Source organism: Trachymyrmex cornetzi, unplaced genomic scaffold, assembly GCF_001594075.2.
Source record: "Trachymyrmex cornetzi isolate Tcor2-1 unplaced genomic scaffold, Tcor1.1 scaffold18, whole genome shotgun sequence".
NCBI lineage: Eukaryota > Metazoa > Arthropoda > Insecta > Hymenoptera > Formicidae > Trachymyrmex > Trachymyrmex cornetzi.
In genome coordinates, this window is record NW_017296418.1 from 267428 (window position 1) to 282363 (window position 14936).

Consider the following 14936-nt stretch of genomic DNA (forward strand, 5'->3'; position numbering starts at 1 on the left):
GTTAATAAATAACACAAGACGAATGAGTTACTTTAACTTAAAATTTAGAGTGGATCTCCTGGGACATGTAAAAAATGTCAAAATTAACATTTTCTTTTTTACCGTGTATACTTTAAATCGTTTCTGATATTAATTGTACAAGAATACTCATCGCGTCTAACTTTTAATCGGAAAAATCGTTCTATCGACAGAATCGTTTTGATCCTTCAACTCGTTACAAGTATAACATAATCCGCGAGGATTTCCTGGCGAATTTAGCACAGGATAATTATTAACGACGATCACCGGACGTTTTAACTGGTCGTCCGGAAGTACCTCGAAACTAATGGTTAAGCGGTCGTAATCGATTTATACGCGTCGCATCGTGCTATAATCCGGCAGGCGAGCTCGACGAAAAATGGAGTGAGCCAGGGAACCTGATGGACCGACGTCGCCGCGGGGATTAAAAAGTTGCGTTGAAATTTGCGTACGTTGCTGTCGATCTTTTTTTCAGGCAATGCGTGCGACGTTAACGCGTCAAAAGGGATCGTGCTCAATGGACGGTAATGTTCCCGGTCACGTCAACACAGACAGCAACTAAAAAACGTCCATGACGGCTGCGAGCATTTTCCGTTTTCGACAATCTCGTGTCAGCCACTGTCACAATTAATTCAGTGGCATTATTTGCGCTTCAAAAGCGAGATAAGGGTTTATTCGCTGTGCAACGTACATTAAACACGCGCGCTCGCGATACTCGCCACGACTTCATTAGACCCGTTTTTAATTACAGGAGAGGGCGATGATTATCTCACTATATCGCTGAGAGACGGAGGCGCCGCAGTTAGTATGAGTCTAGCCAAAGGAAGATTGGATTTGCACATAAAGCCGGTCAAGTTGCGATTCGATGATCGTCAATGGCACAAAATCGTCGTCCATCGGAAGGTCCAAGAGGTAACGATTATTATTATTATCTGTACGTCCGTAAATAAATGATAAGAGTTAAATACGGACGAATTAAAGATAGAGTTAAAGACATCGGAAGTGAGTAATTTTAAGAAACGGGCATTGTTCAATAATGAAAATGATATTGATATGCTTAAATTGTGATATATACCTTCAGCTCGAGGATCCGTTTTTAAATATCTAATTTTAATAAGCGAAAAGTGGAAAATCCATTACAGTATACGGACGTTGAAGGCGTTAAATTTCACACTGTCGCGATTCAAATGGATCGGCGAACGGACGTGAGAGCAATTTTGTTAATGTTGTGGATATACACTGGCATTCATTGCGCATTACGCGCAGTAGAATAGATAACGCAATTATTTGCGCGCTACCATCGCGGATTCCGTGAACTGTGCGGAATGACATGAGTTTATCAATTTATCGCCGCGAAATATTGGCATCCCTTGTCGAATGTAACATATACTGTACGGATCGGCTGTGATAATTAAAGTAAGCCAATATTTGTTTTGAAATCTGTTAATTTTGTAACAATGGGTTGTTAATTAAAGATATTGTTTCATTTACTCGCGAATCTCATTTTTAACGTGACCAACATTGAAGCATTATAAGTACTGTTAATTCTTCATTACTCGCATGAGGTGTCCATGATAACCCAGCTTACAAATTCACTAAATGTATGAATACTATTCATATACATTATTATATTTAGCACAAATTATTTCAGAATTATTTAAAAAAAGTTTTTGTATTTTTATCCGAAGGATGTGCGTACAGAATATTATCAATATTTATTTAATTTGTAGATGAACCCGTTAAGCATTTCTTTTTATTTCGTAAATTGCTCACTAGATTTTTGTAAAATTGAGATTATGAGATAATTTGACAATGCTTTATTCGAATCTGAGATAAAAAATTCGCAATGATGGATCCAATATTATAGATACTATTTTTTTTAATTATCATAGAATTTGATTTTAGAGAATTTATAATTGCACAGAAACATCACACAAGTTTCCAGTTTTATTTTATTTGAAGCTCATCGGCGCTATGTGAATAGTTGTAGTAGGTACTGATTTTCAAACTGACTTTTAAACTGTCCAATTATGAGCCCTGTGACATTAGATCCTCCTTCATTGGAGGATACTACTCTTTTGAAATTCGACATTGTCAGCAATACTTAAATTTAGTGATATCATGAGAAAGTCTTGAAAACCTCTTAAAATCGAATTTCGCGATAACCAGATTATTTTTTTTTAATTTAAATTTTAGAATTCTGAAAATAGAATCAAATTCAGAGCAACTCTGAAAATTCTTTTAAAATTCTTCTTTGAGATCTTCTTTAAGTTTTTTTAGTAAAAGGTTTGCGTCCATCCAAAGAGTTAATTGTAAACCATCAATAACAGAAATTGAGATAAAATATTGTCAGAAACATATTTTTATTAAGATGAAAGAATTATGATTGAAAATAAAATAATGATTTCAATAAAAAGTAGACATGTTTGAAACAAATAATTCAGATTAAATGGAAACATTTTCATTTAAACTATAAAATTGTATTATTAAATATAAATATTAATTTTGTTAAACTGTTTCATATGTATAACATTTATTTTTATACGGAAAGTATAAAAATAAATTTTCAATTCTATTTACTTTTTACAGAGACTATGTACCTAACCTGGTATGCACCCTACGCGAGTAATTACGTTAATAAAACAACATGGGTAATGTAAAATTAAATATATCGTAATACTGTTAATTTGATATTTAGAAATTTGAGGGGCTTGAATATATGAATCAATAAAATTAAAGAGGAATAAAGAAAGTTTTAAACTGATGCTGATAAAAATTATTATAGATATAGATACGCTTCATTATACTCGTTGCATAGAGAAACTCGAACAATGGAAATAGCGTTATACGGCCAAATGCATTTAAGTAGTACGTGAAAGCTTACATTTATCTGTTTCCCATTCAATTCATTTTCGTTGCTTTCTGTTTGCAAAGTACCTTTTGTTAACAGAAAGCGCGATTGATTAGAGATTCTTGGGTACCATTATTTTTTATTAATCATATTTTCTAAGCGTACCAGGTTAGGTATATAGTAAAAAGTAAATAGAATTGAAAATTTATTTTTATACTTTCCGTATAAAAATAAATGTTATACATATGAAACAGTTTAACAAAATTAATATTTATATTTAATAATACAATTTTATAGTTTAAATGAAAATGTTTCCATTTAATCTGAATTATTTGTTTCAAACATGTCTACTTTTTATTAAAATCATTATTTTATTTTTAATCATAATTCTTTCATCTTAATAAAAATATGTGCAATACATTCTTAAACTAATTTTGAAAAGCTTTACGATGCTCTTCATTCGCTTATAATTCAAAAGGGCTGTTTTTATGTTTCTGCAAAAAAGAAATTGACTCAAAATTGGTAAAAAATCTACGATCCGCAGAAAATACGCTTCAATGACGAACACATAGAATTTTCTAGACTTATCTATTTCTGACTAACGTTCATTATCTCATATCAGAATCGGAATGCGCCACTCCGCACTATGTACAGTTACAATTTAAGGGCTGCGGATGTGCAGCGCATCGAGAATTAGGTCGAGAATGGTGTATAGCACGACTCTAATGTCCGCCGCTGCTTTGGATAATTTTCCTGAGCACACGCTGTTCGTTTGAGTCACTTCCGCAGCTGTGTAAACGAGGAATCGATTCCCCGAACATGTGCTACCGAAGGACATCGTCCTCTGCGCTGCGGTTAAACCAGGGAAATATTTACTCAGCATTGTAATACGAAGATTTCCTTGGGTTTTCCTGAGCAAATTTATATTTTTAGTATAATTCTAATATTGTTATAAACTGTCGAGTTTTTTTTAAACATTCTGTAATAATGACCCTTCTCATCAGGTATATGAAGATGAATTCAAAAATTAACAAAATACGGTTCATACACTTATTTTTTACACTTTTGATCCTTAACTGCAGCAAACTTGTTTGTAGAGAATCTGTAAAGAGTTTCAGTCATTCTATTGTTCCGATTTTAATAATCGAATAATATTAACAAATTAATCAATACGAGCAATCACGAAGGTCTACGACGTTTATATCGCATTCAAACATATTATTTGTTATCGCGCTCCAGTTATCTCTACTTACGCGATGAGTGGTGATATCTCTCCACGTGGCGTTTCAATATGCGTCGCACACGCACATATGCGATATATGCAACTGTTCTCATCGCGTTACAAAGCGCATGTTGCGACATATCTCGGACATACGCAACTCAAAGCATCAAGTTATTGTGCACGTTTTCAATAGAGAAGAATAAATACGAAATTGCGAACAGAGCGGGTGTATCGGCCATATGATTATTTCCCGCGTTCATTTTATTAGGTATTAAACTTAATTCCTGCCGTTTTTTGTCTCCAAAATTGATTTGTTTCGAAGGGAAGATGAATGAATACCTTAATCAAAGTAATTTCCTCCATTTTCTACTTTATTACTACTTAATAATACTTTATTAATAATACTTTGATTAAGGTATTTCCCTTCGAAACAAATCAATTTTGGAGACAAAAAACGGCAGGAATTAAGTTTAACACCCAATACGATGCACATTTATGGTAGCACGCGGTGGCTTTGTTATAAAAAGAAAAAGTACTCGTGTCTATTGAGTAAAACATGCACGTTTCTTCGATATTACTTCGTGCATGGAAAGTGCTGACCTAGTGAGTATTCATATCTAGTCCGCAATTAATAATAATTAATAACAAAGATAGACCGCGAAAGAGGCACGGCACATGTCGAGAACGTTCGAATAATCGGTCAAAACGTGAAAAATAGAAGGTAGATACAATGAATCTCTGGTATCTTAAAAATGATGAAAAAAAATAAAAACAAATATACATACATATTTCTTTTTTTTTTATAAAGAATAATTTAAAAAACTTCTTACAAAAAATGATTAAACACACACACACACACACACACTTTTGCACGTGCTAAACTAACTTCCACATGAGCACCTTTAGTGGCTCGAAGGATATCGAACCGGTATTCCACTTCACGCCAAATGCGCTGCAGCATGTCGTTAGTTATGATGCCAATGGCAGCCACAATTTGGTTGCATATAAGGCATTCACGTTTGACACCTTAGTGGAGAAAATTATGTTCTTGATATACATTCAGAAGAAGAAATCTAATGGAATAATATCAGGGAAACGTCATTCGATAAAAACATAAATTTAAGCGTATTCCAAAAAAAAAAAAATTTTTTTTCGTCGAATCGTCGTATTTATATTGATTTTTAAGATAATATATTTAAGATTATACTGATTTTTAAGATAATATTAAAACTTCAGAGATTCATCATATACTTATATCCTTTGTATATGTATATGCGATTGTTGTATTTGTTTCATTATTTCGAAATTAAAATTGTACATATTTGCTACTTGAATAACTTTAGAGCCTCTTTGTGTCTTTAAATGCAAAAGATATAGATTTTTCTTTCAAGATGTGTATCTCTTGAATAATTACGACATTTTGTGGTCAAATGAATAAGAAAGATACATTTATATTTACTTTAATAATAATAATAAATAATATATACTATATATTATTATAGTATGTATATATTTACGATAATAATACATTTTTTATAAATTCTCAAAATATTTTAAATACTTATTCAGCTAAGATCGCTGTGTGTAAAGAAACATTTGTATGGCGCTTTTAGTATAGGCTAAGCTTTATGGACAAGAATGAGAGGTAGAAACAAATATGCATTCAGTGAAATTAGTTGCTTTAAAACAAGGATTCTTGTAACGCTCTTCAACCCTTCTATTTTACGAGCGGTGTGACTACACGCTTTCCGGGCGCGTTCAAAGAGCAAAGAGGGCTTTCTCGTTCACTCTTGAACGTTGTCCTTCGACTAGTTTACTATCGCGATACGTGTAAAGGTTAATACCGTCGACAGAAAGGAGGAAGGAAGGGAAAGAGAGTAGGAAAAGAGATTGGGTGTCTAGACACCCCTACTCTTCAGTTAGACTTGAGCCCTCGGGGGCCTCGGGGTGCGAGTTGCGAGGATCGACTTGCAGCGCGGATTGCCTATTACGTTCCTCCCGCGAGCGTTTACACCCACCGTATGTTACACACGGATACTATTATCTCGCCAATGGTTTAATTGTACAGCGGTTACCATGGGCATTTCACCAATGTATCTATAATAACAACGTACATATAATAATAGACGAGTATAAGTATCTTTTATCTTCTGTAGAAATTGTATTGAGTATTTAACTTGTTTTTTATTTTTTGTAAAAAAAATTTCTATTAAATATTTTATTTGTCCCTTTTATTTTATGTACAGATTGTATTGAATACTTATTAAATACTTTGGCTTATCGTAAGAGAAGAGTAAGAAGAATAAAAACAAAATAAATTCAAAAATAGAGGAGGAATTATTTGCAGCATTACTAAATTTTTTAATTCCATTGATAATAAAAAAACTTTTAATATATGTTTTTAATTTCTAAAAACGTTTATCTTTTTCCAGAAAGAGAGAGAGAGAGAGAAAGACTCTTTCTCTTCTCTCAAATATAAAATACGGGAAACTCTCTGTTGCAAAACAGAATATAGTTAATTTTAGATCCACGTTCGTTCAGTAAACACACACAACTGAAACTTTCCAATACTTAATGTATAAACGTTTGTTGTTAGAGAATACGAAGCAAACATTATTTGCGCTACGTTTAATTCTGTATTCAATTAATTTATACGTAGTTTAGCTGTTTGCTGTGTACTTCGCTATCAGCTTCATTTGTTAATAGAAAAAAGAAACATGGTTTAAGCAAATATAAATTTTTGTTTTTGTTCATAGTAAAGGTTAAATATAAAATTATATTTATGTTTTAATATATCATGAATTCGAGTTATGTTACGAAATCGATCAAGCTGTTTATTTTTTATACTCGCTCAAGAATGCCTCGAAAATCGAAAATGCAGAGGAACTGAAAACCAGCTGATGTTCCGATGACACGCACTAGTGCATTGAACGCACGATATTTCGCGGTAACGTTAATATCGACCAACATGAATATTCTGATGATATATTCCGCATGCAAACTTCTAAGATTCCAATCGATTACGTCACCTATACGAGCGCTATAAATTAAGCTCTTAAATGTATTAAATGCAATTGGCTGACAGCTTCGAGATAAGTGTTATCAATTAATCACGTAGATTTTATTCAGTTTAAAATAATGTATCGCTGTAATTATGTAATTGTCTGCAAAAGAGAAAAATATCGGTAAAAGATACGGTTCAATATTTTATATTATTATTTCTGTTAATTGCTAATGTGCATAAGCAGAAACATATTTATATTATCATATTACTTATATCTGCAACAATTTTATTCGCTTGTAGATGAAATTAATCTTTAGAAACCGGAAAGAGGGGATTTATTTTTAAACTTTTAACTTTTTTCCTTGAATAAAATTTATTATAATTTATACGGTTCAATAAAAACGACATCAGGGTATCATTTCATAGTCCTAATAAAATAGGTAAATGTATAAAAGTGCAAAAGGATCTTTATCCTCATACATCTAAGAAGAATGTAGTTCATAAGATTTCTTGTAATGATTATGATGCTTCGGACGTTGGACAAACGGGCAGACAATTGGAAACCAGAGTTACAGAACATCGTAATCATATTAGACATAATACGTCTACCCGTTCTGTCATAACTGAGCACAGGTTGCAATATGATCATGATTTCCAATGGGACAACGTAAAAATTCTAGATGAAGAGCCTTGTTATAGAAAACGCTTAATTTCTGAGATGCTCAATATTAAAAAGCAGAAAAATAGTCTAAATTTACAAACTGACATTGAAGGTGTGTGTCCACAAGTCAAATATACCTATTGTAAATAAAGTTCGACACTGACAGTCCGTCTCCTCTCTCAGTCGTGTTGATCCGTATCAGCGAATGTACGTTATAATTGACATACAATGTTCTTCTTACATATATGCGATCTATTGGAGTGTATACATTATATATGCCTCGATTTTATTGTGCAACTTGATGCTGTACTGATTCTTTTTGTTATTTGGACTTTGATTGTTTTATATACTTATGTCGACGTACTTGTTCAACTATTCTACACATGGCCTTTGGATGGTTTTTTTGTTATTAGAATTTCGGTACGTGTGTTACTTGACTTAATGTGTGTTTTAGTATTTCGTAAGGAAAACTTTTTTTCCTTTTTTATTTACTGATTAGATCTTTTGCCAAGAGACATTGAACACATTCGACTGTCCAATCGATTATGAACAATGTCGAGTTCTGCATGAAGACTCACTTAGGCTGGTTTTATAAGGAATATGCATGTTTTTCGATAACTTATTTGTACACCGATCTTTGCGATAAGTTAATATCTGAAGAGGGCTCAATCTGGTAGTCGAAACGTGTAATTTCTTAGTATTTATACATATTTATATCTACGTACCCGTTGTTTTTTCTAATCAATTACATGGTTTATATTTGAAACTAGACTGTTTTCTTTATTTTTATTTATATTTCTATTTAATTTACTTATATGCAATAAATGTTCAATGTGGTTGACTCTTACTTTGCCCTTTATTTATTGTCATTTAATTATTATAATTTATTGTACTTTGTCCTTGCCTTAAAACGACACTATTCCAGTGCCACTATGACTTTTCGTCCTACAAAGGTCAATTAAAAAAGCTATAAAAACACATAATAATTAAAGATAGATTAATTACATTTGAGTGAACCACACTTGTATTTCACAAATTAAGAGTTATATCCTTCAATGTATTTACGAGTAGAAATGAAAAATAAAATCCAGCCTGGCATCTAGCACGAGGGATGCCTTAGAATGAACAGGAAAAATGCGCGTAGTCGATTCGAAGATCCTCAAAGGACGAAGCCTGCCACGATCGCGCGTGCTCCACCCGAGAGATTCCACCGATCTCTGACAGAAAGATTTAACACCGTATCACCTCGGAGCGTATCCATTCACTGCGCCCGGTGCATACCTATGAGGGCAACCCGTTCGTTCGTCGCGTTCCTCCTCGCAACGAATTCTTCCCGCTTTTACACGCGCAAGCGAGCACGGAGTGACGGAGGCGGATCGCATTCTCATCCTTCGTATGTCACTAGATCAGGTGTCCCTTAAGCACGAGTACTTTCATCTCTCGTTGCCACACCCTCGCTTTTTCGTGATGACAAGCGCATCGACCGGAAGGCTGAGCCTTCGTATTCGTAGATAAACAAGGAATATGCTGGGATTACGTGATTTTATTTGATGCCGTGTAGAATTTACTTAAAATTCAACAGACTTTCGCGATTTAAAATTTTGTCTCAGATGTTCTCTCATATTTCATCTTATATCTTTTTATTATATACGTAAAAATGAAATTTATTGTAGTGTATTTATACTCACAATATTGTACAAAAAAAAACGATTTTCTTAAAGTACCTAAAAAAATTTAGCTAGATATAGATCCGAAAATAATTTTGTTGAACAACCAAATAATTATGTAGGACGCTGAAACTACTAAATGTCAAAACTTTGCAACTTTTTGCAGGATTGCTTATCAATTTGAAATTTCTACTTGATTATTTTGATCCAACAACATTATTTTTAGATCTGCATCTATCTAAATTTTTAGATACTTCAGCATAATCGTTCTTTTCGTGTAAAAATTAGAAAAGTGTCATAAATAATGGTCTACTTGACATTTTTTCTAAGGAAGAGTCTTTAAACTATCCGAAGAAGTTACGATTATAAAAGATATCGGACTTTTTCAAAACATACTTTGCAAATTAAAGTTAAATTAGAAACTTCTACGTAAAGACGTATATCTTTGACTAAGAAAAAAAAAATAAAATAAGAAATTCTTTTTGAAACGAAACTTTTCTGCGCTACTTTTTCTGCCAGTATACGCGACGCGAACGAAGAGATTCGGGGTCGTATATACCCTGCTATAAATCAAGATTTCAATTCGTCGCCTGCCGGATCGAACTTATGTGCATCGATAGCGCCTCGCTTCTCTTGTCACGCTTGGCTTTCACGACGTGGAGACTTCGGGAATTTACTATCGAAGTATGCCATCTACGATACGTTTGTTGTCACGATCGATTCCTGCTAGAGGAAGAAACAGAGAATGCTCGTATAATAATGTCCGTTGAATGCAAGAAAATTTGCGTAGAAAGATTAAATGCGTATATACAATACGTTTGCATACAAAGGGATAAAGAGCATGCGAAGCTATAATAAAATGAATTGTTTGAAAAGTTCAAGAGAAAATAAAGAATTTTTCTGAGAAATTATGTGATAAACAGTACGCAGAATGTGCACATTAAAATCGTATATTTCGTAATAATATGCTATTTCTTTCGGATCGTAATTCTATTTTATTAAACGTTTAATAGATCTTCTTTACTTTCTAAATTACAATGCGTGAGGTTAATCTATAGACAAACGCCGTATAACGTTCCAAATCAGAGCTTCGAGAAATGAATATGATTCGTTAGTCTCCGACGTTTGTGAAATATCCGGGAAGAGATCACCGAGAATTACGGAGGAATAGAAGGATCTACGATCCTTCGTTTGCGGAATGTTTGAAGTACCCGATCTAAAGCTGCGGCATTAAATCATTCTCATGAATGAGAAAGATTTGCAACGCATTCGAGCGGTTTTCCGGGTAACGTTTAATTCGTTACGTATGATTCAGTTGAACAAACATTAGCTTATCCGAAAGAGATTCCGGAGGAATGCCGGAGCTTTTCTTTGATATGCTGCAAAGTAGTCTTTAAATTCACGACGTTCAGTGAAAATCCCATTGGAATCTCGATGATCGCATAACGCCAATTTTATGTAAAACAAAAGTCACATTTATTTATATATTTGATATTAAAAACATCGTAGTCACACATGAATTTGTCGAACAATCGTTGTAGACTTTCTTTGTCGTTTGACGATTGTGCTCGTTAAACCAATACATTGTGATTATAAACTTTATAAAGTTTTTATAATATACAGTTAACACTATTTACAGCATCGTAAATAATGCTACTCAATAGATGATTTATTTTTTAATTAATGTATTGTGATTGTTCGTAATTAAAATATTGTACAAATTAAAAATACGATTAAACCTTTGTACTAAAAATAAAATTCATACTTTGAGATATTTCATATTTTATTTCGACGTATTCTGACATAAATTATAAACTGCCTCATAAAATATTGACTTTTCGTTATTCGTAAAGCCCAACTATGTAACTCGTGTAGATACAGAGCATTAAGCTTCATGGGACAAAGCTTATCGAGCTCGTAATCCCTTTGTTCCCTATTTTTATACTCGACAGTGTACTCAGCATAGGAAATCTCATCGAATATTACTCGCTGAGCCTGAAGGCGATCTAAATCGAAAGCCAATTAGGTAGATAACTGATCAAAGGCAAACAATGAGCGTATCGACTATTGCTTGCCGAGATATTAACATAATACCGAATCAAGAGCCATTCGTATGTAGGACTGACCATAAGCCTTTAAAAGCTGTTTGCTTTGCCGTAACAATACAATCCTTAAATTGATTGTAATGTATGCATTAAATTCGATGTTATAATAATTGTGTGAAATTTTATTCAAAATAAAAATTGCAATTTACACATATTTTCAAGTGATATATGTTATGACATATTGTACTTGTCATCTATTTCAACAATTTCTTTGCACAAATATTTACAATGAATATACTTTGACATTAAATATATAGAAATTTATATGAATAACATTTATTTATTAAATATGCAAGAAGTACAAATTCAACAAAAATAAAATTCAATAAAAATAAAATAGTTAACTGTATATTATAAAAACTTTATAAAGTTTATAACCGCAATGTATTGGTTTAACGTGCACAATCGTCAAACGGCAAAGAAAAAGTCTACAACGATTGTTTGACAAATTCATGTGTGACTACGATGTATCATCGCCACAAGAAGAGATACGTATGTGTGCTTTTTTCGTGATCATTTCGTAGCGCGCAAAAGCAAGAGCTCGTCATCGGCTTTCTCGTTCCGGCTTTCCGTTGCCGTTCTGTCAGTCGTTTAATCGCCTCATGATCAAAGGGACTCCTTAATAAGGCCCACACAACCGCATGTTCGCAAACCGTCCGCGTTTAGGAAGCAAATGTCCTTTGTCGTACACACACGTTCGAAACATTATCAATAGCGGGAAATTTTACAAATGAAATCTTGGAGTTCTGTATCGCTCATTTAAAAGTGAGAGAGAGAGAGAGATCAAACAATTTTATCTCTGTCGTAAATCCGCGAGAAGGGTTAACGAAAATAAGGTAAAATGAAAACGGAATGGAATATTTTTCGAGCTATTTATGTTTAATAAAAGCTATTTATCTTTTGAAATAAGCGAAAAAGAGAAAATTTTGGGCAGTTGATCTTACAGATCGATATTATCATTTAAAAGATGGTAAAATGATTAAGTTTCTAATGAACTTCTGCAAAAAAGTTCAAATTCCGAACTTGACTCGTACAGCCAAGCGAAGCTTTTATGCACCAAATTGCGAGCCTTCTTTTGCGAGGAAATAAAAATCGTTGAAGTTTCTACAAATACGTAAAATACGTTTGCGTTTTTCTCGAGCGACGCGCCGCGAAACCATCTTGCATCAAAAAAGTTCTTATGATAATCCAGACGAAAAGTTTCGCTCGACGTCGAATAGCTCGCAAGCTTTCGCGGCGATCAAGCTTCGAAAGCTTTCGCACATCGGGCAACTTTTGGATTTCAATTGTCAGCGCCGCGTCGCTCGGAAACGCATAAAATGTATACTGTGTACTCTATACTGATTGCACATTTATGCTTTCTGTTTCAGATCTCTTCAATAACCAGCTTTTGCAGGGTGAGTGTATGATTTTTATTATACCACATATTGTACGTACATGGCGCTTTGATGGACCCGATCAATTGCATTGAAAGTGGTGCAAATATTATCGCAAAAAATAGCGCGTAAAAGAATATTACGATCGTTCCAGTTGAATTTACATTATTTAGTTGATTAATCACGATTCTTCTCTATGTACTTTTTTTTATGAAAGACTTTGTTTGCACTCAATAATTGATATTACTTTTATATTTTATCAAACAAAAAAGTTATTTTATTTTAATTCGATTCGATGATTATAATTCCTATATTTTATCTGCAATAATATACATCGATACTATTTAAATATAATTATAAAAAAGATTATTTTGAAAAATATTACAGATGAGAAGATTAAATTTTAGAAAATATTATATTTGTAGGGGAAATCTGTTTAATGATTAATATTTAGAATAATTTTTTATCTTAAATTGATTGAATATTTGACTTGATTATTTCTTTTTTACTACTAAGTAAGTATCTTTATTCTTACCAAACGTCTTGAACGCAACGAAGGAGGCGTGAAGTTGCCCGCATCCTAGAGAAATGTCGAGGCATTTTTAACAAGAGCTCAGTCATCCATCCATTTAGGTCCTCCGGCCACGTCTTTTTATTGCTCTACTCATGTCCTACCTAGACACGCGGGTGATCTCGAGATCTCCATTCAAGTCTCGTCCTCTCGCCTACGTGAGCGTCGTTGTCTCGCACGCTGTGCTTCCGGGCGGAAAGAATCCCGTGTGAATTTTTTATTGAAAGTATTTTCACAGGAGTGGCATACAGAAATAAGTTGACAAATGTTCCCACATTATTTATCCTAGCTCAATGCCACTGAACTATAAAATACGCGGAGGACTTTTAGTTTATAAATGATGATTATACCGTGAAAAGAAATTCCTACATTTTGTTCTGACTGAAGAATTAATAAATGATAGATTTTTAATGAAACTGCAAAACGTTATTATTAATTGTAACTACAATGCTTTGTATTTCTTGAAATTGAGATAATCGAGTTATTAAGAAAGAAAGAAGTAATTCGGTAAAAGAAAATTTCGGAGAATAACAAAAACATTTGATAATATAATTGAAGAGGGATAGAGCGGGGAAAAAAGAAAAAGAAAGAGAAAAATAGAAATATGTATGTATGTACACAAAAGACTTTTTTTGTAACTTTAATAAATTAATCTGATTTAGGAAGGTACATATTTTATACCGTAAAATTAAACGATTAAGAATAATTTTTCACATTTTATATTTTCGTAATACTAATGTTTCAATTGTTCATGTAAGAGATAGATTACTTTATATATTATGAACGGAATAACATTTCAATAAACGATGAATTTTCCATCGCCTGTCTGTCTCAAAGAAATATACCGACGATTTCGACGAGACGGCGGAAAAAGTTGCAGCTGATGCATCTCACCTGCACTTGACTGCTTTCAAGCGAGGAGTCGGAAAAAGATTCTGAAATGCAAATGGGCGCGAAACCGATCGATTGCATAATTTACGGTACAGCTCGCGAGCTGAAAATACTGACGTTATCACGAATTTCTTGTCACGTAAACGTAAATTACTTCTTTTACTTATCGCTGACAATTTCCCATTAGTTAAATGCGAGTACTTCCACTTCATATATTTTTTTTTCTATGAAACATTATGTGATAAAAATTAGCAATCTCGCTAAAATTATAGAAATTACAACGTACTCTCTAAATCTGAATCAGTCGATAGTCACTAATTACTCAGTGGCATAATTGGCACTGATAATCAGTGCAATTTAACTAAAAAAGGAAAAAATGTTTGAGCATTATATAACTAAAATACTGATATTTGCATGTTAATTTCAATTTTCCAATATTATATTCATCGAATTTATGCACTAAAGCAAGATTAGTTTGACCATATAATAAAGATCAGCTAGGTTAGGGATCTCACATTTCATTCACTGATTACCAGTGGCATACTTGGCACTGAAATCAGTGATTATCCA

At 33.1% G+C, this 14936-nt stretch overlaps 1 protein-coding gene across 4 annotated transcripts in view; it reads left to right on the forward strand.

The window, feature by feature from the left end:
- Window positions 1-14936, forward strand: part of Nrx-1 (neurexin 1) — a 276011-nt gene that overhangs the window by 167368 nt on the left and 93707 nt on the right. For all 4 annotated transcript variants that reach the window (XM_018504691.1, XM_018504692.1, XM_018504693.1 and 1 more), the window contains exons 5-6: window positions 770-930; window positions 12899-12925. In XM_018504691.1, coding sequence (XP_018360193.1) covers window positions 770-930; window positions 12899-12925 — 188 coding nt within the window. The remainder of the gene's footprint in view (window positions 1-769; window positions 931-12898; window positions 12926-14936) is intronic.